The sequence below is a fragment of the Bacillus rossius genome, chromosome 10 (genome assembly GCF_032445375.1).
Source record: "Bacillus rossius redtenbacheri isolate Brsri chromosome 10, Brsri_v3, whole genome shotgun sequence".
In the NCBI taxonomy this organism is placed as follows: Eukaryota; Metazoa; Arthropoda; class Insecta; order Phasmatodea; family Bacillidae; genus Bacillus; species Bacillus rossius.
In genome coordinates this window covers 2,260,642-2,288,217 of record NC_086337.1, presented here as the reverse complement: position 1 = coordinate 2,288,217, position 27,576 = coordinate 2,260,642, and the positions used below count along the sequence as shown (strand labels likewise).

Below are 27,576 nucleotides of genomic sequence, written 5' to 3'. Positions count from 1 at the left end.
TGCTCATTAACGATCGCAAAAGAAGGATGGCTTCGCTAGACTCCAAGGAGAAGGAAGTCCGTCCTTCCTGTTAGTGCTTCTTAGATTTCTCAGAGATTATTATTATTTGACTGAGAAATGATATTTTTTTTTAATTTCCACCTGATAAAAATATTACAAGTGTTGATTAAGTAGCAGAAATTCACTTATTAAATATAACATTAAATAAATTAACATGACTCATTAAATTAAAAAAATCCTTCATGAAGAGATCAATTGCTCATCTGTAACCAGAAGCACTTGCAGAAAATCATCAAAATATTGTCATGTATATTCAGGAGCACACGGAGAAAACCATCAAAATATTGACAATAATATTCAGGAGCACACGGAGAAAACCACCATAATATTGTCAAGAATAATCAGGAGCACACGGAGAAAACCACCAATATATTGATAAGAATAATCGGAAGCACACGGAGAAAACCGCCACAAGTTTTATTTGTTATCATAAAATTACAAAAAAAAAAATTAATAATAAATTAATAAAAAAATCACAACAAATTCAAAAACTGATTCTGGCTTGGACAAGAACTCTATCTTTGCTCAACAATGAGAATTTCACAAGCTAGCATAATCAGTTTTTAATTTGTTGTGATTTTTTTATTAATTTTTTATTATTTTTTTTTTGTAATTTTATGATAACAAATAAAACTTGTGGCGGTTTTCTCCGTGTGCTTCCGATTATTCTTGTCAACATATTGGTGGTTTTCTCCGTGTGCTCCTGATTATTCTTGACAATATTATGGTGGTTTTCTCCGTGTGCTCCTGAATATTATTGTCAATATTTTGATGGTTATCTCCGTGTGCTCCTGAATATTCTTGTCAATATTTTGATGGTTTTCTCCGTGTGCTCCTGATTATACTTGACAATATTTTGATGATTTTCTGCAAGTGCTTCTGGTTACAGATGAGCAATTGATATCTTCAAGAAGGATTTTTTTCATTTAATGAGTAATGTTAATTTATTTAAGGTTACATTTAATTAGTGAATTTCTGCTACTTAATCAACACTTGTAATATTTTTATCAGGTGGAAATTAAAAAAAATATCATTTCTCAGTCAAATAATAATAATCTCTGAGAAATCTAAGAAGCACTAACAGGAAGGACGGACTTCCTTCTCCTTGGAGTCTAGCGATTCCATCCTTCTTTTGCGATCGTTAGTGAGCATCCCGCATCCCGCATAAAAGAACTAAATATTATTTACCTGCAAGCAACATGTGGCGACATCTGTTGTTTAAAAGCAGAACTACATGCATAAAGTACTTTTGCATGAGATATATTAATTCTCGCTGATGAAATATGAAAAAAATTCTATTTAAGTAATGGATCTAATTTAAAACACTCAATTGGTATCTGGAATTAGTCTCAGTAACTAATATGAATTCCGATTTGGGATCTGACGCTGTATCGAAAGAACATAGGTGTAAGTTTTGCAGCAAAGAGTTTATCTTGAGAAAGAATAAAAGACAGCACGAGAAGAATGACTGTGTTAAAAATCCACTGCGCAATATGATAAGTTGTGTTCGATGTAGCAAGTCGTTTACGCGAAGAGAGAAAGCCTAAAAAGACATGGCAGAACTTGTAACGCCAAGCCTGCGTACAAGCTAGAGGACAACGATGAATCTACTAGACTAAGGAAGAGTGATCTGCATTACGACAATAATTTTCTTGGCTCTTCCGATCTCGACAAAGAACTTAAATTGAAGGAGGTTGATAATTTACGGAAGAATGAAGACAATGGAAGAATCCTTAACGTGAAAAGTGAGAATATATTCCAGCCGAATTCAAGTAGATATTTCCTACTTTGTAAAAATGATGGACTCCTAAAAAGGAAGCATGAAGACGATGAAGACACTTCAACATCATCATCATCGATTTATTACGGTAAATTGGGTGAAGACGATTCCTTCTACGGTGATTGTTACAGTGACTCTGAAGCTGTTGACAAAGACATAGACTATAATGAAGCACCTAAAGTTGACAAGATCGAAGAATGTGGCGGTGTCCTGAGACCGAAACGATGGAAACGACGTGATATATTAAATAAATCTGATCAAGCTTGTGATGATCACCGTCTCAAACATGAAAGTTACCCTGAGGTTGGTGGTAAAACGGAAGACACCAGAGATCATAATATTATTTATTATAAACGTGCAAGGAAGATGGTGGTAGAAGAGAATGATTACACATCATGGAAAGATCCAAACATATTGGTTGACCGGCTAAGACTTCTACATGGTTCGCTTTGTGCAGGAAACTATTCGTGCATCAAAGAAATATCCTTCATACTCATGGAACTGAGGAAAGCTGGCTACATACAATAATGACTTGTTTTACTTGCATTTGTATAATTTAATGAAATAAAATAAATAATTTAAATTATAAGAATTTAATGTTTTTATTTCTTGTATTCTGATTTCTAACTAAGACTTAGATCTCGTAACTTGTGCTTCCATTTTGCCTTTTTTTTTTGTTGATGGAGCTTCCAAATGTGCTTCCTTATTCGATGGTGCTTCCAAATGTGCTTCCTTATTCGATGGTGCTTCCAAAATGTGCTGCCTTTATGATGGTGCATCCAAAATGAGCTGTCTTTTCGTTAGTGGTGCTTTCAAAAGTGATGCCTTTTCGTTGTCGGTGCTTCCAAATGTGCTGCCTTTTCGTTGTCGGTGCTTCCAAATGTGCTGCCTTTTCGTTGTCGGTGCTTCCAAATGTGCTGCCTTTTCGTTTTCGGTGCTTCCAAATGTGCTGCCTTTTCGTTGTCGGTGCTTCCAAATGTGCTGCCTGTTCGTTGTCGGTGCTTCCAAATGTGCTGCCTTTTCGTTGTCAGTGCTTCCAAATGTGCTGCCTTTTCGTTGTCGGTGCTTCCAAATGTGCTGCCTTTTCGTTGTCGGTCCTTCTATTTTTAATGTTGTTTTGACTCGAGTATTATAGTAATTGGTTCTTGATTTGACTAGCGTATTATTCCAACCGGTGCATGTATCTAAGCGAGTCCTAGACAGCAGGTCGCTCAGTTTGTTACTGACGACATCGACGTAAGGATCACCTAGTTTGTTTCTTCTGGTACAAAAATCTCGTAATTACCTGTTCTTGCGAACTCGATGGCATCTTTACCGACTTTAACGACGAACTCGGAGATTGTACCATCGTCTACGGGAAACTTTACGACAGCTACGACGGAGAAGGTGCAGATCCCGTTGGCAACGACGACGAAAACACTGGAGGAGACTTCGACAGACATGATACCACCAGCAGAAGAGACTTTAATGCCGGTAGTGCTGGCTGTACAGGAAACTTCGACGAACGCTGTTTCGCCATAAATGGAGACTTCAATGGGTGATGATTCAACAACGACTAACGAACATCGGTGCTGTTACTGCGACAAGATTTTCTCAAACAACAGCAATGCTCGACAACATGAGAATAGAGAATGTGCCAAGAACCTTTATCGCAAAATGATTGGCTGTAAGAAATGTCACAGGCAATTTGCAAGACAAGATAATATGAAAACGCACATGAAGAGATGCAAAGGTCCTGCTGTTCGGCAGAAAGTAAAGGTTTCTATACAACAAACAATGCATTGATGTTCATAAGAGTATGCCTGGAGATGGTACAACTGCGGCAACGTCAGTATCTGGATCGGGTCTGAAAGGTTCGTCTTCATCACCCCGGTATCCTTGCAGCTACTGTGATATGACGTTCGCATTTGCTCATGATGCGCACGAAGACATGAGAGGAGCAAATGCAAGAAGAATCCTTCTCGCATGAAGTTTCGCTGTGATAAGTGTCATGAATGGTTTACTCGAATTGATAATTTGCGACGACATGCGAAAAACTGTAAAGGTGAAGTCCGTGTGCCTACTGCTGAACTACCTGCAGAAATTTCGACTCCTCGGTTTAGGTTGAAGGCTCGTGAGCGTACAAGCAAGAAAACCGATGTGCAGCAACCGATTGGTATGACGTCTGAACAGGAAAATAAACCTAAGACTGTGTTCGGAGCATTACAAGTGAACGATAATGGCTTCTACTTGGCGCAGTCTGCATTTCGTGGAACATTGAAGGACTACTATTATCAAAATACGTTCGGTGAGTCGAAGGACATTTGTACTTTTCTTGATGATATCAGACAGGACATAATAAATCAGCTTACTAATGACGTAGCAACAAAAGGTCCATTAAAATATATCTTGTGGTTAGACTGTCTATATGGAAAGCCATATCCGTTAAATGACAAAGTGAAGAAGTGTGCATTTAAGACATCGGCTGCAGTAATTTACAGTTCTGACGATGTGAAGCAAACTGTTAAAAACGGTATCCAGAAACTTTGTCAATAAGAGGAGAACTATGTCAGTAAAGGTTCTGGTTGGACTCTGTCTAGTATAAACCGATTGTAGCTAAGAATTAGTCATTTCACACCGATGCGGAACTAAATGATTGATTATAAATTTGCTAGCTTTCGTAAGTGATCCTGTAGTAGAATAGAAATTATGTAATAAATATTATGTTTGTAAAAGAACTTGCGGTGTTTAATTCCTCGAACCTGTTACTATTATGTTAAATTGATGTTATATTTAATTTTTTTTGCATAATCCTAGATCGAACCAAGTAACTATTCAATAGGTAAATTAATGTTTGATTTATATATGAATTTAATACTTTTATATATTTATGGTTCAATAAATACGAATTTCCAAGATGGTGGACATAACGGCTTACTGTAGTCTGGTAGTAGAGTATTTAAAGTCTCTTTTTTTTAGGACTATTGTCGTGATTTTTTTGAAGATATTATTTATTACATAAAATTATTTGTTGTATCTGTCAGGGATCGTACCAAGTTTCGAATGAATCATAATTAAATGAGTGAATTTTTTGATGAATTTTAGAATTTTTCCCGATTTTCTAACATAAAAATTACGGATTTTCAAGATGACGGACATGACGTCATACTACCTGAAGATATATATGTATGGTAAAAAGTTGTGGGGGTCAGTCTGCCAGCACCCACCACGGGGGAAGGATCGGTTGCCATTTTTATTTTGTTTTTGCACTCGCCGGGTTTGAACCGAGGACTCCGAGCTCCGTGTCATAAATGTAATTTTTTAAATATTTTTCATTAAATTTTTATTATTTGAATTTTTTTATAAATTTTTAATTTTTTTTATTTAAATCGGATAATAAATAATAAAGTTAAAGATGGCGACCGTATCGGAAATTGCAACGAAGACGTCATAATCCTAGATCACGTCAGAGGCTTATCGGAGGCTGTAGACAAGGATGCTTAAGCCTCTTTTAGGACTTTCTAGTCGCTGGGATTTTTAAGGACTAAAAACGGGAATTTTTCCCCCGAAACGGGAAATGTTTCCCTCGAAAAGGGGAATTTCCAATTTATCAAAATTTTTGAGATTTTTTGGCGGAATTTTTTTCCACAGAAATGGAAATTTTTGCGATTTTTGAGGAATTTTTGGCAAAATTTTGCGCAATTTTGGCAAATTTTGGAGGTCAAATGTCAAGGTCAAGGTCAAATGTCAAGGTCACGAGCATCCAAGATTGCCGTCGTGACGTCACAATCCAAGATGGCGGTCAACACCACCGACACCACACCCTGAACCCTGCGCCCGGTCCGTCATTCCTATACTACTGACGCCATCTGAAATAAAATCACTCTGCCATCTTGGATTATGACGCCACTACTGCCATATTGGATATAAGTAAATATTAACTTCATTTAATGGAAAATATTTAAAAAATAATAAAAAAATAATTAGGTAATAAAATGTTCATAAAGTATGATTTATAAATGCACTTATGTCATAGAGCTCGGAGTCCTCGGTTCGAACTCCTCGAGAGCAAAGAAAACAAATGACAACAGATTCTTCCTCCACGGAAGTCACTGACAGACTGTCCCACCACTAATGCCGAGGCGTATATCTCGACATCTAGTATGACATAACGTCCGTAATCTTTTTTTTTTCGTTTCCTGGTGGCTGCCATCTTGTTTTCGTCTCCTAGTATGCACTACCACCATATTATTTTAAGTTTAACCTGATAGAGTGCAGTAATAATTTATTATTACTGTGGCACCCGCCATCTTAAAATTTGGACAAAAATAGCTTCTGTCAGCTTGTAACTTCTCCTTTGTTGAGCGAGGATAGAGTTCAAGTACAAGCCAGAATTTTTTGTAATTTTTCATTAATTTTTTTTTTATTATTTTCTGTGAATTTCTGATATTAAGGAAAACTTGCATTAGTTTTCTCCGTGTGATCCTGATTATTCCTGCCAATATTTTGAAATGATATTTCGGGTGCTCATTATTTCTGTCAAGACTTCTGCTGATATTCTCCGGAAGGTTTGGATTATTTCTGAGAAATCGATCTCTGCACAAAATGTTTTAATTTTTTTTGTCACGCAATTTTATTTTGAGTTACATTTAAATGGTGAATTTCTGTTACCAAATTATCACTTAGCATGTTTTTTTTATCAGGTTGAATTCAAACAAAATACATCCATTACTCAGTCAAATAATATGCTTTGAGACAGCTGAGAAGCACTATCATGAAAGACGAACTTCGTTCTCCTTGGTGTCTAGCGAAGCCATTCTTCTTTTGCGATCGTCAGTTAGCATCCCACATCCCACATAAAATAAATAAATAAATTTTTACCTCAACACAACAGGTGACGACCTCTGTAATAAGAATTACAACAAGTTATTTTGCGTGAGATAAATTAACTCTCGCAGCTGAATGGAGTCAACGACAGTTAGAGTCAAGTAGTCTCGTAGCCTCGTAAACTTGTAGGCTCATATAACTGAAGCCTCGTAGAATTGTATTCTCGTATAATTGTAGTCTCGTAGTCTCGTAGACTTGTAGCCTTGCAGCCTTGTAGCCTCGTAGCAAGTTAAAGTCTTGTAGTCTTGTAGCTTCGTAACATCTTAGTCTTGTAGATAAATAGCATCTAGGCCTAAGACATATGTAAACAAAGAATGCTGCAGTAAAAAGACTGTTGAAGGCATAGACTGTTGTAGGCCTAAGACTTTTTGGAGGCAAATACTTTTGGTGTCATTGACTGTTGGAGCCAATGAATTTTGGAGTCTATGACTGCTGGAGCCAATGACTGTTGGAGGCATTATATCCTATCGTAAAATTGACGAACGCATCCTACTGAGTTAAATGTACGCGAAAATGTACGTATTTTTTTGTTAAATGTGCATAGACAAAACTGTAGTATCATATCAGACTGATGGAACAGAGTTATTCTGATGAGATCATATTTTACCAAGTTGAATTTTCGTCAAAATGTGCGTCCTTTTCGTTAAAAAATTTTTTTTTCGACTGTGCTTCCAAATGTGATTTCAATTGCGCTTTCTTTTTCGAATTTGATTATGGCCAAATTCGATCAAAAAAAATGCAAATTATATGTCCCAGGAACCCAGGAATGTCACCTCATGCTGGAACTAGAAGCACTTCTTAGGACTTAAGTTGGTCATGGGAAGCCTGTCGATAACCCTCAAGATTTTGAAAATGCTCCTTCACTTTATCCCCTACCACAATAATGTCGTCCAGGTATACTAGGCATGTTTTCCTAGTCAGGCCATGCAGGACAAGTTCCATCAATCTCTCAAAAGTTGCAGGAGCATTACATAACCCGAATGGTAACACAGTGAACTGGAACAGACCACTACCTGTCGTGACAGCAATCTTTTTCTTATCTTCTGGGTGTAGTTCTACTTGCCAGTAACCACTCTTCAGGTCCAATCTAGAGAACCATCTGATGCCATAGAGTGTATCAAGTGTGTCATCGATATGTGGGAGGGGGTAGCTGTCCTTTTTGGTGATGTCGTTCAGCTTCCGGTAGTACACAGAACCTCAGTTGGCCATCCTTCTTTGCCACTAAAACAACTGGGGAAACTCAAGGACTTGCTGATGGTTCTATTACACCACCTTCCATCATGCCCGCGATCAACTTCTCAGCCTCTTCCTGTTTTGCTAGAGGCAGCCGTCGTGGTGCCTGTCGGATCGGCTCTGCATCACCTGTGTTTATGCGATGATAGACCAGGCTTGTTCTCCTAAGGTCAGTATCCCCTAAGGAAAAGACATCCTGGTTGCTTACAATAAAGGCTTTGACTTCCTCTATTCCTCCATCTGATAGATTTTTTTTGGAATCACCTTAGTAGATGTTCTAGATTTGGATTCAGTGGCTGCGTGTCATGTCTAATAGGTGAGGTGAACCCACCCTGGCCTATCTAAATGACTGGTTTTGAAGCTAGCTATTGGGTCTCCCTGTTTAAGAACTCTTGTTTGAGATTCTAGGTTGGCTACTCTAACCATTTCAACTTCACCGAACCTTGCAATCCTTCAGGTGACCAGGAATTTCCACAATTCTAACTTCATAACTGGCTCTGTCAGGTAGCTCATGTTACCCCTAGGGTGTCCCATAATCCTAGCTGCTATTAGCTATTCATGGTTTCCTGGAACTGAAACAGATTCGTTAACTACCACTGTCATCACAGGAACTTCAAATTGGTCAGGAGTAAATAATTCCACCTCTTCATCTTTAATACGCAGTACCTGTCCTTCCATGTCAATAACGAATCCATAATAATTCCTGATATCCACTCCTAAAATTACCTCATCGGTGATATCAGCAACAAGAAAGGTCTGTGATAATGTCCAAGTTACAATCCTTAACTCCAGATCCAGCTGTCCATGCACAGGTGAGGTGTCTCCAGTTGCTGTTTTGAGTCTGTATGGGATGGGTGTTCTCTTCAGCTTTTCTCTATTTACAGTATCTGTGCGAATAATAGATGCTGATGCCCCTCTGTCAACAGTATGTAAACACTGCCTGCCATTGATCCATCCATTAAGCAACAAACTGTCATGGCCTTTTTGAAATACAGATACAGGAGAAAAACCCTTGTGGGTACCATTTCCTGTAGAGCTTACATGCAACCGCTCACATAATCTATTACTCGTTTCCCTGTTGATCTACCCGTTTCTCTTCCTGCTGCGATTTATTCCTGTGTGTCTGACAGTCCCACTGGGTGTGTCCTGGTTCACTGCAGACGAAGCACCGCGGGCGTCCTGCTCTCCTGGTCTGGTTACCTGAGCATCATTCAGCAGCTTCTTCAATGCCCTGAGAATATCTACTTCATTAGTGGAGTCCAGCTCTCCTTGTCCTGATGCTGGTGTTTCCTGAGTCACTGCTGCAGGGCATGGACCAAGGCCTCGCAGCTCCTCTTGTGTATCTCCGAGTCCGTCTGTAAGCACACTGGTGGCTAGCTGCTGGCCGAACTCTGTTGGTGCTTCAGTGCACCAGTCGCTCCATGTCGGCTTAGATGATCTCTGTTAACATGTCTTCAGGGCTGTTCTATACACCTCGCACATGTGTCGGTCGCCATACCTCAGCTCAAGGGCCTCTACTAATACTCCACAGTCTATCTGCTCTGTGACTGGTATGGTCTGCAGCAGCTCTAGTGGAGATCCTCGCAGGGCCAAGACGAGTGCCGTAGCCTTTTCTTCATCGTCCCAGCCATTCACTTCAGCAGCTGCCTCGAACTGTCTTCTGTACACTGTCCACAAAGACTGACCATCGAAGGTGGGTGGCTTGAATTTTGGGTGACCAGTTGCGCCTTCCACCTTCACATCTCCAGAATAACTGCTCCATTTCGTAGTAGATGTAGCTTACATTATCATCCGATTGAACTCCTCAATTTCAGCTTATACTCTTTGGTTGATTGCCTATTCAAGTTGAACTAACTGCTTTTCCTGTCAGGCAAGTTGCTGTTCTTGACGAACGAGTTACTGTTATTGATGTGCAAGATGCTGCTTCAAAATCTGCACTTTTCCTTCCTACTGGGTGCTGGTTTTATCAAGCTTCTTCAGTTCTTCTTGGTTATTCTTGATGTCCTCTATCTCGGTCTTCAGCTCTTTTGGTCAGTTATTCATTTTGTTCTTCATTTCATTCTTCATCTCTTCTTGGCTGTTCATTTCATTCTGGCTACTCTTCACATCATCCTCGCTACTCTCCATTCTCTTCTAGTTAATATTCATTTCAATCTTTATTTCATTCTTCATTTCGGCCAAGAATGCCATTACATTCTTAATTTCGTCCACAGCCATCTTTCTTGTCCACATACAGTACCAGTCTCACAATCACTATTCCCCTATGATCTACAGTGTAATTGGATCTAAGAGCAAACCTAAACTTAAACCGAAAATTAATACTAACTTCACTACAATTACACTCAAATTAACTATAGCTCTAACACTAATTTCAATCTCAAACAATCTAAATTATTTTTTTAATTCACTATAAATGATCTTAAATTCTTTGATTAGGGCTATCCCACTTCTCACACCAAAAATTTTTACGATTTATATTGTGGGAAGAACTGGGTTCGTAAGGGATAGCCCAATTAAGTTTTATTATATTAATTACTAATATTTACATTAATAATAAATAATTGTACTTAAAAAGTCCTAATCAACAATTACTCGCACTTAATTATGTTTATTCTGAAGTCACTCATGTCTGTAAAGTTCCACAGTTCGCACTCCTCACTGGAGCTAGGCTCGACAGTACCTCGCTCCTGTCCACACACGCAGGCTCGCGCCACTCAGTCGCACTCTCTCGAACATGTCGCTCCGCATCATATCTCTCGTCCTCCTCGCCTGGTGTCGCACTCCGCCTCGCTCGGAACTGCCGCGGGTTGCCTTCCAGAACCGTCGAGAGGGGCTGCTGACGAGTCGCGTCAACCCGGGCCGACCTGGCGCCCGAACAGTCCAGAATAGCAGCGTCTGTTCGCTGCGGCGTCCCGTGGAATTCCCCAGGCCGCTCAGCGGTGGATAACAGCGCGGGGTGCGGTGGGGGCAGGGGGTAGCGATGACCCACGACCCACGCGTGGCATGCCTGGCGTCAGCGGCGGCCACGTGACGTTTGAAGTGAAGTTCAGCCGTCACTTGATCTTCTCTGAGCAACGAGAGCAAAAGCTACTTCTACCATATGGTCCACGAGATTTCATTTTTACGTTCTAAACAATTTCAGAGAAAGTGGTTGCGGGCTTCAATTGGAACACCACACATGTGCCACACCGATGCATCAGGGAATCAATTATCAAATTAAACATGTCATTAAGATTGTTGATCACTGAATATAAATGCACCCTCTCTTAAAAACTATAATAAAGCTATTGCTATTATAATTTAATACTTAAGACGAAAACTTAAGTTTTTTTGTGAAACTATATTTGTTCAAATAGGATTGTGAACAATCATATTAATGTTTGTTTATTTGGTCTTTAATTTTGAGGTTTTTGGTCTACATGATAATAAATGGCCTTAAGGTAATCACTAAGCATGTAATGCATCTCTGTACAGAAGAGTAAACATAATGCTTTCTAATACGAATGTCGAAACATTAATGTTCAGGGACTGTTGTGCTAATAGGCTCAGAACACACCGCGCATGCATAGTAAATACCTAGTATAGTGGCTATATTACTGGTGTTAAAGTGTAGAAAAGGGTATGTCTATTTGCGTTTGTTTTAGCTTTTGATGTTTAACTGATGATGCAGTTTCCATGGTTCATGGACTTTTGGTCCTATAGTAAGCATAAATCAGATTGAGTGTGATTGATGTAGGACTGTTCGTTCAAATATGATTAGTGAATAGTGGTAATATTGTCGGAAATGTAAGTAGTTTTGCTACATTTTATTTTACTTTAGTCAGTGAATCATGTGTACCTTGTGAATGTTAGTATGCAATTTCTTCCTTGTTGTTTGTTTCCTAATGATCATTGGTTGCTTTTGGTTCCTCAGAACAATTCAAGAAGTGTAATCTCGATGGACTTAAATGCCTTGGGCACCAACCTGGTAAGCAAATGCTAAACAAAATGGTTTTCGTTATTTATAATTTTACATGTTAGGATTTTAAGTGTAAGTCATATGCTGTAAAATTATTAGCTCTACTAAAACAGTAATTAGAAAAAATTTCTATCTGTCTTAATTTTACACATAATTACATGAGAATAGATTTTTTATTTTGTATTACATATAGCTGTATAACTTTTGTTAGCTTGAGTAGTGAGAGCGAACAGTTCCTATGACAGAGGGATCTACGAGGGATAGGGGTGGTAAGATCACTGTGTTAAGGATAGGCTCCTCAGAAGGGGGTAGGGGAAGAGGCTATGCTATTCCTATCCCAGCGGTAAGAGGACCCCTAAGAGCGTGGAGGGGAAGGAGGCTGTGTTATTCTCGGTCTAGAGGGGGCCATTTTGTTTCCTAGCAGCAGGTGGTTGCTTGGGGTGGGCATGGCAGGTTGGTGTGGCGCCATGTAGAGTTATCTTGGGAGAGTAGCATCGTCAGCTGGGCGACGGCGGCTGATTTGGTTCATTCTTTAGGCGCTAGGAGGCGTTGCTGTGTAGCAATGAAGTTATTTTTACTGTAGGTAATTATAGTATGTTCTGGGGCAGTGGATGGTGGCGGGGGATCCGGGGATCCGCGGTGGCCATCTTGGAATACGTCACCTCCGGTGGCCATCTTGAATTACACTATTTTGTTTTCTAGAAAATTCTGCCATTTTGTTTTCTAGAACATTCCACCGAATTATGATGTCACATCCACCATCATGAAAATCCTCAAATATTAACTTAGAAAATCAGGAAAAAAATTATAAAAAAATATTAATAAAATTTTAATTTAAAAACTTGATGACTTCGTCATCGAGCTCCTCACTCCTGTGCGTTGCACTTTTCGTTACGATGCCATCATCATCAAGCTCCCCACTCCTACCCATGCATTATAGTCTGCTAAAGGTCGCCATCTTGTTTAGTGGAGACCATCATCTTGATTTCATCTGATGGATGTCGTCAATGGGTGTAGGTTTCTAAAGTATATTAGTGTATGTAAGGTCGAATTTATATTTCCTGCCAGTGTTGTTATGACCTTAATAGACCAAAAAAATTCACAATTTTTGGTAAAATGAATCACAAAATCCACAAAATCCACATCATTTTGTTGTTGTGACCACCATTTATTTTTAAAGACATACAATGTATTTAGGGGTATGTTTATATTTCCCAACAGAGTTGTTATGAGCCTTATGGACAAACAAATTTAAAAAAATCCACAGTCATTTAATTGCTGTGACCATCATTTTTTCTTAAATATATAATCATTTATAGGTTTTAACAATAATATATGTCATCAATACTATCATGTTGGTTGCGATGGTTTTAATAATGATAATTTTACTACTCCATCTTAGCGGACCAGAAATTTTTCAGAATCCTCACAAGTCCGTGTTTGCGTACTCGTGTTTTAAAGCTGCATGGAAGCATATATTTTAATGTTTGCGTACATGTTTTCACTAACTCTTCCAAGTAAACATACCTTCGAAACTATAGCCAGTTACCTTGAAACATAAATTGAAAGAAATAAATTTAAAAAGATCATTTATTAACAAAAATACACATAATCAACAAGCCCCCTCAAAATATTTACATCATCAGCCACAAAATCGACCACCTAAAAACATGTTCAGGAGCCGCACCTCAACTCTCAACCCACCGAGCACATACTTTAGGCTGTCGTACCGAGCATTGAAGCCCTCTTCCAACATTCGTAGTCTCCTGCCCAGCCCGGCACACCCACACACTTGCCTGCTGTCCCCTTCCGATGGTGTGTCAACCAACACTGCAACAGTGGGGTAGGGTATGCAGCCGAACTGGGTGTAGGCAGTGGTGATGGCGTCGACGGTGTTGACACCACTGATATCGGTGGCGAGCGGCGACCCGCAGGCTCCATCAGCAGCGTCAGCCCCCCATCCAGGTGTGGTGTAGCCGACGGAGCTGTCCCATCCGCAGGAGGCATCTGCCGCCCAACGACAATCGGGATGAGGGGCGGTGGCGGTCCGCGTGCTACAGTCCGACTTGTAGTAGACTGATGCCGGACAGCAGCAATGGGGATGAGTGGTGGTGGTGGTCCGCGTGCTACAGTCCGACTTGTAGTAGACTGATGCCGGACAGCAGCAATAGGGATGAGTGGTGGTGGTGGTCCGCGTGCTACAGTCCGACTTGTAGTAGACTGATGCCGGACAGCAGCAATGGGGATGAGTGGTGGTGGTGGTCCGCGTGCTACAGTCCGACTTGTAGTAGACTGATGCCGGACAGCAGCAATAGGGATGAGTGGTGGTGGTGGTCCGCGTGCTACAGTCCGACTTGTAGTAGACTGATGCCGGACAGCAGCAATGGGGATGAGTGGTGGTGGTGGTCCGCGTGCTACAGTCCGACTTGTAGTAGACTGATGCCGGACAGCAGCAATAGGGATGAGTGGTGGTGGTGGTCCGCGTGCTACAGTCCGACTTGTAGTAGACTGATGCCGGACAGCAGCAATAGGGATGAGTGGTGGTGGTGGTCCGCGTGCTACAGTCCGACTTGTAGTAGACTGATGCCGGACAGCAGCAATGGGGATGAGTGGTGGTGGTGGTCCGCGTGCTACAGTCCGACTTGTAGTAGACTGATGCCGGACAGCAGCAATAGGGATGAGTGGTGGTGGTGGTCCGCGTGCTACAGTCCGACTTGTAGTAGACTGATGCCGGACAGCAGCAATGGGGATGAGTGGTGGTGGTGGTCCGCGTGCTACAGTCCGACTTGTAGTAGACTGATGCCGGACAGCAGCAATAGGGATGAGTGGTGGTGGTGGTCCGCGTGCTACAGTCCGACTTGTAGTAGACTGATGCCGGACAGCAGCAATAGGGATGAGTGGTGGTGGTGGTCCGCGTGCTACAGTCCGACTTGTAGTAGACTGATGCCGGACAGCAGCAATAGGGATGAGTGGTGGTGGTGGTCCGCGTGCTACAGTCCGACTTGTAGTAGACTGATGCCGGACAGCAGCAATGGGGATGAGTGGTGGTGGTGGTCCGCACGTCCCAAAAACCTGCTGCGCCGTCCGCATCGACGAGAGGTCCAGCGGGGAGCGGACCCGCTCAGGAGCCCGCCCCCACGGATCCTCCCGCGTCCAGCGACGGCCTTGGCGACGACACCGCTTGATCCCCCACCAGTTGTGGAGATAGGTCTCCTCGCTTATGGTGCTGTAGTCCTCCTCCCCGTCACTATAGATGGTGATTATTTCACCCTCCTCCGCTCTCGACCAGCCATGTGCGAAGTTTCTTTCACAGAAAGACATAACGGTGTTTTTAAAAAATATTTTTCAGTATCCTGCAACAAACTGAAGCGTGCTTCCAGCCGTCTACGGTATTTATGTTATCCCTTCCTCCCACTCCCCTCCTTGACAGCCGTGTCCATGCGCGCGCTTCCCCATAACTTACAACCTCTAAAATACCTACCCCCTACACCCCTGCCCTTCCCGACCCTAATACCCGAGCCTGTCGCCACTCGCTCCAACCTCCGATAAGACGCAGCAACACTTGACAACATGTACTGGTGCAGTTTCTGCTACAAGACCTTAGCCCGTTCTGTTGATGCCAGACGACATGAGAAGACGGCTTGCGGACTAAACCCTAACCACAAAGCACATTCATGCCAAAATTGTGCTAAGGAGTTCTCCAGGGCTGACTCACTTCGCAACCACATTAAGGTGTGCAAGGGACCTGCTCCACCTCCAACAAAGAAGCAGAGGATGGCAGCAGTTAAGCCAGCATTAACGTCTAAACTAAGCACCAGTCGAACAAAGGTGGTTACTGGTGCTGGTTTGGCCAATGCCCATGGCTTCATCACCGCCGAAGTGGGGTTCAAGGGTAACTTGAAGACGTATGTGGCAGAAAACAATACAAGTTCTACCAAGGACATTTGCACGTACTTGGACTCTGTCAAGGCCAAAATAATAAGCCAGCTTGTGGAGGAGATTGAGGAAAACGGGCCACTGAAGTACAAAATCGTGCTTGAGTGCAACTACGAAAAGCCAGTGGATTCGAGTGAAGACAAGAGGGCCTTCAAAACCGTTAATGTTCCCCTCTACGCAGTTCACGAGGTGGAGGATGCAGTTATTGAATACATCTCCAAGATCTGCAAGGAGGAGGAAAACTACATGGGGAAGGGGTCGGGATGGACTTTGTCCATTGTCAAGCGACTTCAACTATGTATAAATAAGCTTAATCCACTTCGTGCCAGCTCATGCATCGAACTACCTGCCACTATAAAGTCAAAACATGCAGTGATAAATCCACAAAATCTAGATGACCGCATGTGTTTTAAGTGGTCTATTCTTGTCAAGTATGTGGAAAGTGAGAATCCTGAACGGGTTAATCAGTGCTACCATGACTTGAAGGGGAAGTTCAACTTCAGCAACATCGAGTTTCCTACTCCAATAAAGCAAATACCGCTGTTCGAAAAACAGAATCCTGGTGTCTCCATAAACATCTACAGTATCGACAAAAACCAGAGGATTTTACCTGCACGAGTCGCTCCAGAAGAGAAAGAACATCATTTCGATCTTCTGCTCCTAGTCAATGACAATTCTTCCCATTTCACCTACATTAATAATTTTTCAGCATTGATTCGGTCCCAATTGCCTCCACACACTGAGGCTATTCATGTCTGTAAAAGATGCTTCAAGCATTACGATGATCAGGAAAGGGTTGGCGAGCTCACTGGTCTTCAGTGTTTGTAAACACACCCTGAGCTCTGTTATCAGCATGCTGGTGTTCGGATGGAAATGCCATCACCCTATGAAAATGGTCAGCCTCCTGCACTTCAGTTTAAAAACTTTCACCATTCAGATAAGATGCCTATCGTGGTATATTGTGATTTTGAGGCTATTCTCGAGAAAATCCATACGTGCCACCCAAACCCCGATGAAGCATACACATGGCAGTACCAAAAGCACAAAGCATACAGCTACTGCATTTATGTGAAAGTAGATAATACCGTCATTCCTGCACACCTCACTTCTTCACTGACATCAGGGCCTGAAGTATACAGGGGATGTGATGCAGAGAAAAATTTATTTCCCGCATTGTAGAGATTGGACAGGATGTACAGGAAATATTTTCTACTTCTGATCCGATGACTCCACTCTCGCATGCACAGAACACAACTTTTCTGCAAGCAAAGTGTTGTTGCTACTGCGGTGGATCGTTCGGAGGGGCTATAAAGAAAGTTCGTGACCACAATCACTTCACCGGCGAATTTATTGGACCTGCATGTAATGACTGCAACCTTCTCAGGTACAGACCAATAAAGTTTATTGTGTTCTTCCACAACCTGCCCTACGATCAGAACTTCATTATCAGGAAGTTGGGATATGACAGTAAAGACATCTTCATAATTCCGAATTCAGAAGAGAAACTGAAAACATTTTCCAAAAAGTTACATGATAAGTTCAGTATCCATTTTGTTGATAAATTTCGTTTCATGAGTCGTAGTCTCGCTTCGCTCGCCGAGTTTTTGCCTGCTGACAAATTTATAAGTACTGCTGAATTTTTCGCACCTGATGAGCTAGAGTTTGTTACTCGCAAGGGAGTCTTCCCCTGCGATTTTATGGATTGTTTTGCTCTTCTAGATGATACTAGTCTTCCATCCATCGATGATTTCTACAATATTCTTACTGATTCTAGGATTTCCGAGGTTCCGAGGCTGATTACACACATGCACATAAAGTATGGGACAAGTTTCAGTGTAATACTTTGGGGGAGTAATCTGACTTGTACCTAAAGACAGATGTCCTGATCCTGGCGGACGTATTCGAGAATTTTCGTAGTATTTGCTTGGAGACATACAGTATAGACCCCTCACACTACATTTCTTGTCCTGGGTTCGCTTCAATGCGATGCTTCGTACCACAGGAGTTCAGCTAGAGCTCCTAACTGATTACGATATGTATATGTTTGTGGAAGCAGGTATTCGAGGGGGTGTAGCACAAAGTAACAAGCGCCATTGTGTTGCCAGCAACACCTAAGTGCCCGAGACATACGATGCATCCAAGTCATCTACATTCTTGGAGTATATTGATGCAAATAACTTGTATGGGTGGGCAATGTCTCTACCACTTCCTATTCGTCATTTAAAATGGTGAGACACATCTATTGATGTTATGTCTATTCCAGAAAATTTTCCTACAGGCTATACTATCGAGTGTGATGTGGAGTATCCTCACGAGCTCCATGAAAGTCACAAAGACCTGCTGTTTTTCCCTGTCAATCAGTGTCCGCCCGGCTCAAAGCAATCAAAACTCATGACAATGCTGGAAAATAAAGAGCACTACATTGTACATTACAACAACCTCCAGCAAGCAGTATTGCATGGCCTATAAGTCACAATAATACATAGAGTCCTCCAGTTTGAGCTGTCGGCATGGTTATAGCCGTATATTCAGCTAAACACGAATAAGCGCAAAGCAGCAGCCAACGAATTTGAGAAGGAGTTCTTTAAGTTGGCTGTGAATTCTACCTTCGGGAAATTAATGGAGAACAAGAGGCGGAGGCTCAAAATGGAGTTGGTGTGTTCCAAGAAGCGGTTCAAGAAACTGGTGTGTCGTCCATCCTTCAAGGACCGCACAATGCACGAACCGAACTTGTTTCTAGTCCACCTGAACCATGAGACCATAATTTTCGATAAGCCACCTATACCGGGCTGGCCGTATGCCATACTAGATCTTTCAAAGTCTCTCATTTACGACTTCCACTACAATACCATGAAACCAAGATACCATGACAATATTCATCTGGCCTACATGGATACAGACAGTTTCTTCTACGAGATCCAGACACAGGAATTCTACCATGATCTCAAAGCCGACCCTAAGTTCATGTCTGAATTCGACACCAGCTGCTACCCTCCCGACCACCCTTGCTTCTCCCCCATCAACAAAAAAGTTGTTGGAAAGTTTAAGGATGAGTGCGGGGGGAAGTAATGCAGGAGTTTGTCAGTCTGCGGGCCAAACTCTATGCCTACAAGTGCGGTGACAAAGTTGAGGAGAAGGCCAAGGCCATCCAGTGCTGTGTGGTCAGAAACCGTATAACATTCGGTGACTACATGGATGCTCTGCAGGACCACCATGCAAGGAGGGCAGGCGTTAGAGCCATACGGACGAGGAAGCATGTGCTTTACAGTGAATACAGCAATAAGCTGGCCATCACGTGGGAGGATGACAAGCGCATAATATGCGAAGACGGCATCCACACAATCCCCCACGGCTATATCAGAGAAGACGAATAAATTATTTTTCTGTTAATAGTTTGGATGTAAATAGTTTTTCAGTTTGGTTGTTGTTTCCATTTGTTGTATAGTTTCAGTTTTTTGTTGCATACCTGCAGTTTTCATTGTATAGTTCAATTTTTTACTGTATAGGTTTCTGTTTTTGTTGTATAGTTCCTATTTTTTTGTTTTATAGTTTCCATTTTTTGCTGTATAGTTTCCAATTGTGTTGTATAGTTTCCGTTTTTGTTGTATAGAATCCATTTTTGTTGTGTAGTTTCCGATTTTTGTTTTATAGTTTCTATTTTTGTTTTATAGTTTCCGTTTTTGTTGTATAGTTTCCGATTTGTTGTATAGTTTCTGTTTTTGTTGTATAGTTACCATTTTTTGTTTTATAGTTTCCATTTTTTGCTGTATAGTTTCCAATTGTGTTGATAGTTTCCGTTTTTGTTGTATAGAATCCATTTTTGTTGTGTAGTTTCCGATTTCTGTTTTATAGTTTCTATTTTTGTTTTATAGTTTCCGTTTTTGTTGTATAGTTTCCGTTTTTGTTGTATAGTTTCTGTTTTTGTTGTATAGTTTCCGTTTTTGTTGTATAGTTTCCGTTTTTGTTGTATAGTTTCCGTTTTTGTTGTATAGTTTCTGTTTTGCTGTATAGTTTCCATTTTTGCTGTATAGTTTCCATTTTTGCTGTATAGTTTCCATTTTAGCTATATGGTTTCAGTTTTTGTTGTATAGTTTTGTTTCATGTGTATGTATTTTTCTTTCATTGAGAATTTTGTTTTTGTAGCGTCCGAGCTTATTTCAATTAATATGATTATACCTACATACTGCTTATTATTTTTAATATAGAACCTCTATTACTCAAGTTAATCATATTAAAAAGAGTGAAATTATACGCAAACATCAAAATATCTGCTTCCATGCAGCTTTAAAACACGAGTATGCAAACACGGACTTGTGAGGACTCTGAAAAATTTCTGGTCCGCTAAGATGGAGTAATAAAATTATAATTTTTAAAACCATCGCATCCACAACGATAGTATTGATGACATGTATTTTAGTCAAAACCTATACATGATTATGTCTTTAAGAAAAAATGGTGGTCACAGCAATTAAATGACTGTGGATTTTTTTTAAATTGTTTGTCCATAAGGCTTATAACAACTCTGTTGGGAAATATAAACACACCCTTACATACATTGTATGTCTTTAAAAATAAATGGTGGTCACAACAACAAAATGACTGTGGATTTTGTGGATTTTGTGATTCATTTTAACAAAATTTGTGAATTTTTTTGGTCTATTAGGGTCATAACAACACTGGCAGGAAATGTAAATTCTACCTTACATACACTAATATACTTTAGAAATCTACACCCATTGACGACATCCATCAGATGAAATCAAGATGACGGTCTCCACTAAACAAGATGGCGGCCTCCAGCAGACTCTAATGCATGGGTAGGAGTGGGGAGCTTGATGATGATGGCATAATAACGAAAAGTGCAACGCACAGGAGTGAGGAGCTCGATGACGAAATCATCAAGTTTTTAAATTAAAATTTTATTAACATTTTCCCCCGATTTTCCATGTTAATATTTAAGGATTTTCAAGATGGTGGATGTGACATCATAATTCAGTGGAATGTTCTAGAAAACAAAATGGCAGAATTTTCTAGAAAACAAAATGGTGGAATCCAAGATGGCTGCCGGAGGTGATGTAATTAAAGATGGCCGCCGGAGGTGACGTAATTAAAGATGACCACCGGTATTGACGTAATCCAAGATGGCCGCCACGGATCCCCGGATCCCCCGCGAACAGCCACTGCCCCAGAACATACTATAATTACCTACTTTTTACTAATAATAAAAACGTTTAGGCGAGCGGTTGAGGTTTGATCCGAGGGTCATGAGCACGTTGAATTTACAAGGCAGCGATCTTAACCGCTAGAGCAGGACGTCAGTTGAAGGGTGCAGAAAGAAATAAATAATATAATCTACAGTAGGCCTACTAGGTATGCCGCCATACTCTCACAGAGGGGTGCCGCCTCCGAGTACTAGCTATGATATAAGCCACCATCGTTAATACCAACACTCGCCACCAGAGCACGCCAGAGAGAGCGCCCGCCATCTTTCATACCAACTCTCGCCCCAGAGAGCGCAGCACAGTCAACCGCCATCTTGTTGTCGTCTGCTGGGACTCCATGCACTGTGCGCACCAATAATAATAATTATTTTATGCCATTTTTATAGTACTAGTTCAGAGAGAATTATATTAATGATGTCACTTAAAATACCATAGTGGTAGATATGTTCACATAATAAAAAATTATTTAAAATTAAATGTTTAATATTTTAAAAAAGCATATATAGGACTGCTACAGTAGAAGCTCACAGTTATTTTATAGTACTAGTGTAATTCATAGACTGCCATCTTTTATATAAAAAACTATATCACAGTTAAGTTCAAAGAGAGAGACCGCCATCTAGTTAAATAGTTATAGGTCACAGTTATGTTGAAAGAGAGACCACAATTTTTTTATATAGTAATAGATCAGTAGATGTAAATAATAATTTATATTACTACTTCATGTTTTAAATTATAGTCCACCATATTGTTTTATAGTACTAGAAGATGATGTCACATCCAAAAACTGTTACATTTAAAATACCATAGAGTGCCCCTCAGCTTTTCACTGTTGGCCAAAATGTTTTATAGTACAAGCTTCACATTTAATAGAATGAATATAAGATACCATTATTTCCTTATAAAAATTTCATTTTTAAATTAATAGTTTTTTTAATAGTTGTAGATAGTCTTTAATGTACGTTGTGGATTGATATAGTGCTATATATGTTCATTAATTCGGTGTTAAGTAATAAAAAAAAATATTTTTGAAATAAGTTTAGTTCTTCTGTTATACTATATATGTAATTTGTGTTATTATTTAGTTGAAACACTCCTACGTGTTATAACACTCTTACGTGTTATAACAGTCCAATCTGTAGCTAGCATCTCTGCGTCGAGACGTGCTTGTTTTAATAATAACATAGATGGTCTCCAGCAGCAGTCTTCAGCCAGCCCTCAGCGCCTGATAGCAAAGCTACAGAGTTATGTGTGTGTGCCTGTATAGTCTTTGGTATACAAATGTAATTGTTCCCAAGTTAAATAGTTGTTCCCCCATTTAAGTATTACTTGTGTCTTCCAGACAAAAGTAACATATCAGCGTACTTTGATAAGGCGGTGGCCGAGAAATCTGTTTAGAACGCCGAGACGTGTGGCATTTTACATAAGATTCCAGTAGTGTGACGAAACTCGCCTAAGCATGGAACACACTTAAAAAAACGTACAACCCAGTGATACATGAAGTTAATAATCACCGAATGCATGAGCTCAGTGTGTTCATTCTATATATCAACATACAATATAGCTGTTACAAAATAAAACGCTATGCTTTAATACCAAAAATTACATGTTAAAAGTTACATTTAGAAATACACATTAATAAATTAATTACAAGTTACCGCGCAAAACATAACAATGTGATTTGAAAAAATCAATAATATTAACAAAATGCTATAGCAGTGTATGCGACAGATACACACATACCCATCACGAACACAATACACAGGAATAATTAATCAAAAATAACCCGCAGTGTAAACTACCTTGAAACAATAGAACACGAATCCTCTCGAGAAAAGAGTCGCTTATTGAGACAGCAAGATGCAGAGAGTATAATTCTAAACAAAATTGAGAGAAATAGAGAAAATTCTTAACAATATAGGCTTTCATCCCTATAGTAAATAGGAAAAATAACACATTACAAAAAAATGTGGTAAAGAAAAAAAAACTCAACCACAAAGCGATAATCTAAACAAGACAATCACCACCGTCAGAAAACAACTGTAATACTGTTACGATTTACCAGGTTCGTAAAGGATAGCCCAATTAAAGATTTTATCACTACACAGTTTTATTTATTGCCACTACTTCTAAAATGCCAAATAATCAATTACACTTAAAAAAAATGTTGCTTCCCCAGTCACTCGCTTCTTACAGTCCACACACCTCACTGGGTCGCACCTCTGGCGCAACTCTCGCCGCAGCACCCCTCGTGGATCTCCGCCAAGGGACTCCGTCGCCGCACTCCGCCGCCACCGACGCACTTGCCTTCGCCGAGGATCCGCTCTACCCCTCACTCAGAACTTCGCTCGGGACTCCGCCGCGCCCGCGACACTATCGCCCGGAACTTAACTCTCCACCCTGGAACCTTCGTCCAGGGACGTCGCCACTCTATCGCCCGGAAACTCCGCCGTGGGAAAACTCCCGAATCCACTCACTCACTCCCTGCCCTGGAACCTTCGTCCAAGGACTTCGCCACTCTGCCGCACCCACGGCACTATCGCCCGGAAACTCCGCCGCGGGAGAACTTCTGACTGAACTCCGACTCACTCTGAGGCCGGCGTCCTCGTCTTATATATCACAGATGCCACTTCTAGAGTTCAGGAGTGCAGCTGGGGCCTGTTGCGTCATTCCGAGCCGTCCCGACGGCAGAAATCTCTCGAAACACGTGTCGGCGGCTCGCGTAACTCCCAGCTGTCAGGTGTCAGATGTATAGCTATCAGTGCCGCGCATGGAGCCTGTGAGAAAGAGGGGGAAGCGGCGAACCAGGTGCGCGCAGCACGTCTCATGTTGCGGCGGCATGTGATGTCAGCCAGCTAGCGCTGCACCTGCACGTGTCGCGGCCTTGCTCACGTTCGTAACAATACGTTTTAAAATATGTTAATGGAAAAGAATGCCACCCTTAAAATAAACAAACAAAACCATCGAGATCAGGTGACACTAGAAAATAAATAACTCTAAAAAAACGCCAAACATTATCTCAAGAAAGTTAATAAAAATACTAATTCAGTTAAACATTGAGGAAATAAGTAAAGCAGACATGTAAGGACGATAGTCCCCATTCCTTAAAAAAAACTAAACCAGATAAGTGACTTTAAAAAAATTACAAGGCTTAGCACTACCCATAATTAAATCACAATAGAGCTCTGTCATCCAACAGCAGAAAGCCAATAAACCAAATATATACAAACACACATTCTACCTAGTCTTTTTAAAAAATAATTAAAAATAAAAAAATCCACCTATCTACAGGAATAATACAAAAACGAAGCTTCTCTTCAACATATAAAACTATCACACTCTCAAGTCAGCATATACACTCCACCAAATGGCATGGCTCTAAAAATGACAACAATATAAATAAATATCAATAACCATAAATATCTACAGCCTCAAAAACTCAAAATGTGCTATAATGCAACTGAAACACAAGAACAGTCTAGCGTATACACAGGAAAAAAAAACCATATCACCAAATCCATGAATAACTCAGGGAAAGACTCGAAACCAAGACGTGTCTTTTGCGAGACCAGCACCCCACCCCACCCACTGCATCCCACTGAAGGAAGAAGTTATGTCTCTACAAGGCTGTGTAATATATCGAAGCTCTTATGCGACACAAAATTATACGGTGGTGTCTCTCTGAAAACATGATATATTATATACTGTAAATCATGTCAAACGATGACAAAAATAACTTACGTAAAACAAAGGTTCCGTCACCCTGTAAATGCACAAACCACGCAAAATAAAACAAAAACCGCAAGGTGCACGACCCAGGACACGAACCCAGGAACTCCACTCGAAAAACCACATCCAGATGCCACCACAGTAGTATAGTTTGGGGGCTCCGGAAACAGGGTTCAGGGTGTGGATTGAGATTGTCGGTCCGCCATCTTGGATTTGTGACGTCACGGCGGCAAAAATTCCTCAAAATTCCTCAAAAATGACTCAAAATGACTCAAAAATTCCCGTTTTAAGAACAAATTTCCCGTTTTCGAGGGAAAAATTCCCGTTTCGAGGGAAAATTTCCCGATTTATTCCGTAAAAATCCCAGCGGCTAGAAATGTCCTGATAGAGGCTTAAGCATCCTTAACTCCAGCCTCAGTTAAGCCTCTATCAGGATGTGACCTCGACCTTTGACCTTGACCCCGACGGCCATCTTGTATCCACCATCTTGGATGACGTCATTTCGTTTTCTCGAACATTCCGGCATTGTGTTATCCGCCATTTTGAATTATGACGTCACCGTTGCAATTTCCGTTACGGCCGCCATCTTTAAATTTATTATCCGATTTCAACGAAATTTTTTTTAAAATTTATAAAAAATTCATTTAATAAAATTTTAAAAAAATATTTAAAAAACAAACATTTACAACACGGAGCTCGGAGTCCTCGGTTCAAACCCGACGAGTGCAAAAAAAAATAAAATGGCGTCCGATCCTTCCCCCGAGGTGGCTGCAGGCATACTGACTCCCACCACTTTTTTTTCAAAGCATTTATATCGCCAGGTAGTATGACGTCATGTCCGCCATCTTGTCCTCGTCTGCTGGAAGCCATCATCAGTGTATCGTCGGTGTGAGTGCGCTGACGCCATGTTAGTTTAATTATTATCCGCTAGAGTGCAGTAATCATTTATTATTGCTGTGACACCCAACATATTGTCATTTGGCCGCCATCTTGAAAATCCGTAATTATTTAGCTAGAAATTCGGGAAAAATTCCAAAATTCATTAAATAAATTTGTTTTCTATATACTGATTTATTAGGTCGACTAAGGTCCTTGGTACGATCTAGGACGATGCAAAAAAAATGAAATATAACATCAATTTAACATAATAGTAACAGGTTCGAGGAATTAAACACCACAAGTTCTTTTACAAACATAATATTTATTACATAATTTCTACTACAGGATCATTTGCGAAAGCCAGCAATCTTATAATCATTTAGTTCCGCAGCGGTGTGAAATGACTAATTCTTAGCTCCAATCGGTTTATACTAGACATAGTCCAGCCAGAACCTTTACAGACATAGTCCACCTCTTCTTGACAGAGTTTCTGGATACCGTTTTTAACAGTTTGCTTCACATCGTTAGAACTGTAAATTACTACAGCCGATGTCTTGAATGCACACTTCTTCACTTTGTCATCGAACGGATATGGCTTTCCATATATACAGTCCAACCACAAGTTATATTTCAAAGGTCCGTTTGTTGCTACATCATCAGTAAGCTGATTGATTATGTCCTCTCCGATATCATCAAGAAAATTACAAATGTCTTTCGACTCACCTAACGTATTTAAATAATAGTAGTCCTTCAATGTTCCACGAAATGCAGACTGCGCCAAGTAGAAGCCATTATCGTTCACTTGTAATGCGCCGAACACAGTCTTAGGTTTATTTTCCTGTTCAGACGTCATACCAATCGGTTGCTGCACATCGGTTTTCTTGCTTGTACGCTCACGAGCCTTCAACCTAAACCGAGGAGTCGAAATTTCTGCAGGTAGTTCAGCAGTAGGCACACGGACTTCACCTTTACAGTTTTTCGCATGTCGTCGCAAATTATCAATTCGAGTAAACCATTCATGACACTCATCACATCGAAACTTCATGCGAGATGGATTCTTCGTGCATTTGCTCCGCTCATGTCTTCGTACATCATGAGCAAATGCGAACGACGTATCACAGTAGCTGCAAGGATACCGTGGTGATGAAAACGAACCTTTCAGACCCGATCCAGATACTGACGTTGTCGCAGTTGCACCATCTCCAGGCATACTCTTATGAACATCAATGCATCGTTGTTGCGCCGAAACCTTTACTTTCTGCCGAACAGCAGGACCTTTGCATGCCTTAATGTGCGTTTTCATATTATCTTTTCTGGCAAACTGCTTATGACATTTCTCACAAACATTTTACGATATAGGTTCTTGGCACATTCTCTATTCTCATGTCGTCGAGCATTGCTGTTGTTTGAGAAAATCTTGTCGCAGTAACAGTACCGATGTTCGTTAGTTGTTGTCGATTCGGCATCCATTGAAGTCTCCATTGATGGCGAACCAGCGTTCGCCGAGTTTCCCTGTGCAGCCAGCACTAGCGGCATTAAAGTCTCTTCTGCTGGCGGTACCACGTCTGTTGAAGTCTCCTCCAGTGTTGACATCGACGTTGCCAACGGGATATGCTCCACAATCGTCGACGCTGACGTCATGGTTCCCGCAGTCGATGGTACATCCTCCATCGAGTTCGTCGTTAAAGTCGGTAAAGATGCCATCGAAGTCTCAAGAACAGGCAATTACACGACTTATGCACCAGAAGAAACAAACTAGGTGATCCTTACACCGACGACGGCAGTAACAAACTGAGCGTCCTGTGGTCTAGGACTCGTTTATATACATGCACCGTATGGAATAATACGCTAGTCAAATCAAGAACCATTTACAATAATACTAGAGTCAAAACAACATTTAAAAAATAGAAGCA

At 40.8% G+C, this 27,576-nt stretch overlaps 1 protein-coding gene across 1 annotated transcript in view; it reads left to right on the top strand.

The window, feature by feature from the left end:
- Window positions 1–27,576, top strand: part of LOC134535628 (sodium channel protein Nach-like) — a 180,817-nt gene that overhangs the window by 143,820 nt on the left and 9,421 nt on the right. Inside the window, exon 8 of the mRNA XM_063374806.1 lies at window positions 11,853–11,906. Within this exon, the coding sequence (XP_063230876.1) occupies window positions 11,853–11,906 (54 nt within the window). The remainder of the gene's footprint in view (window positions 1–11,852; window positions 11,907–27,576) is intronic.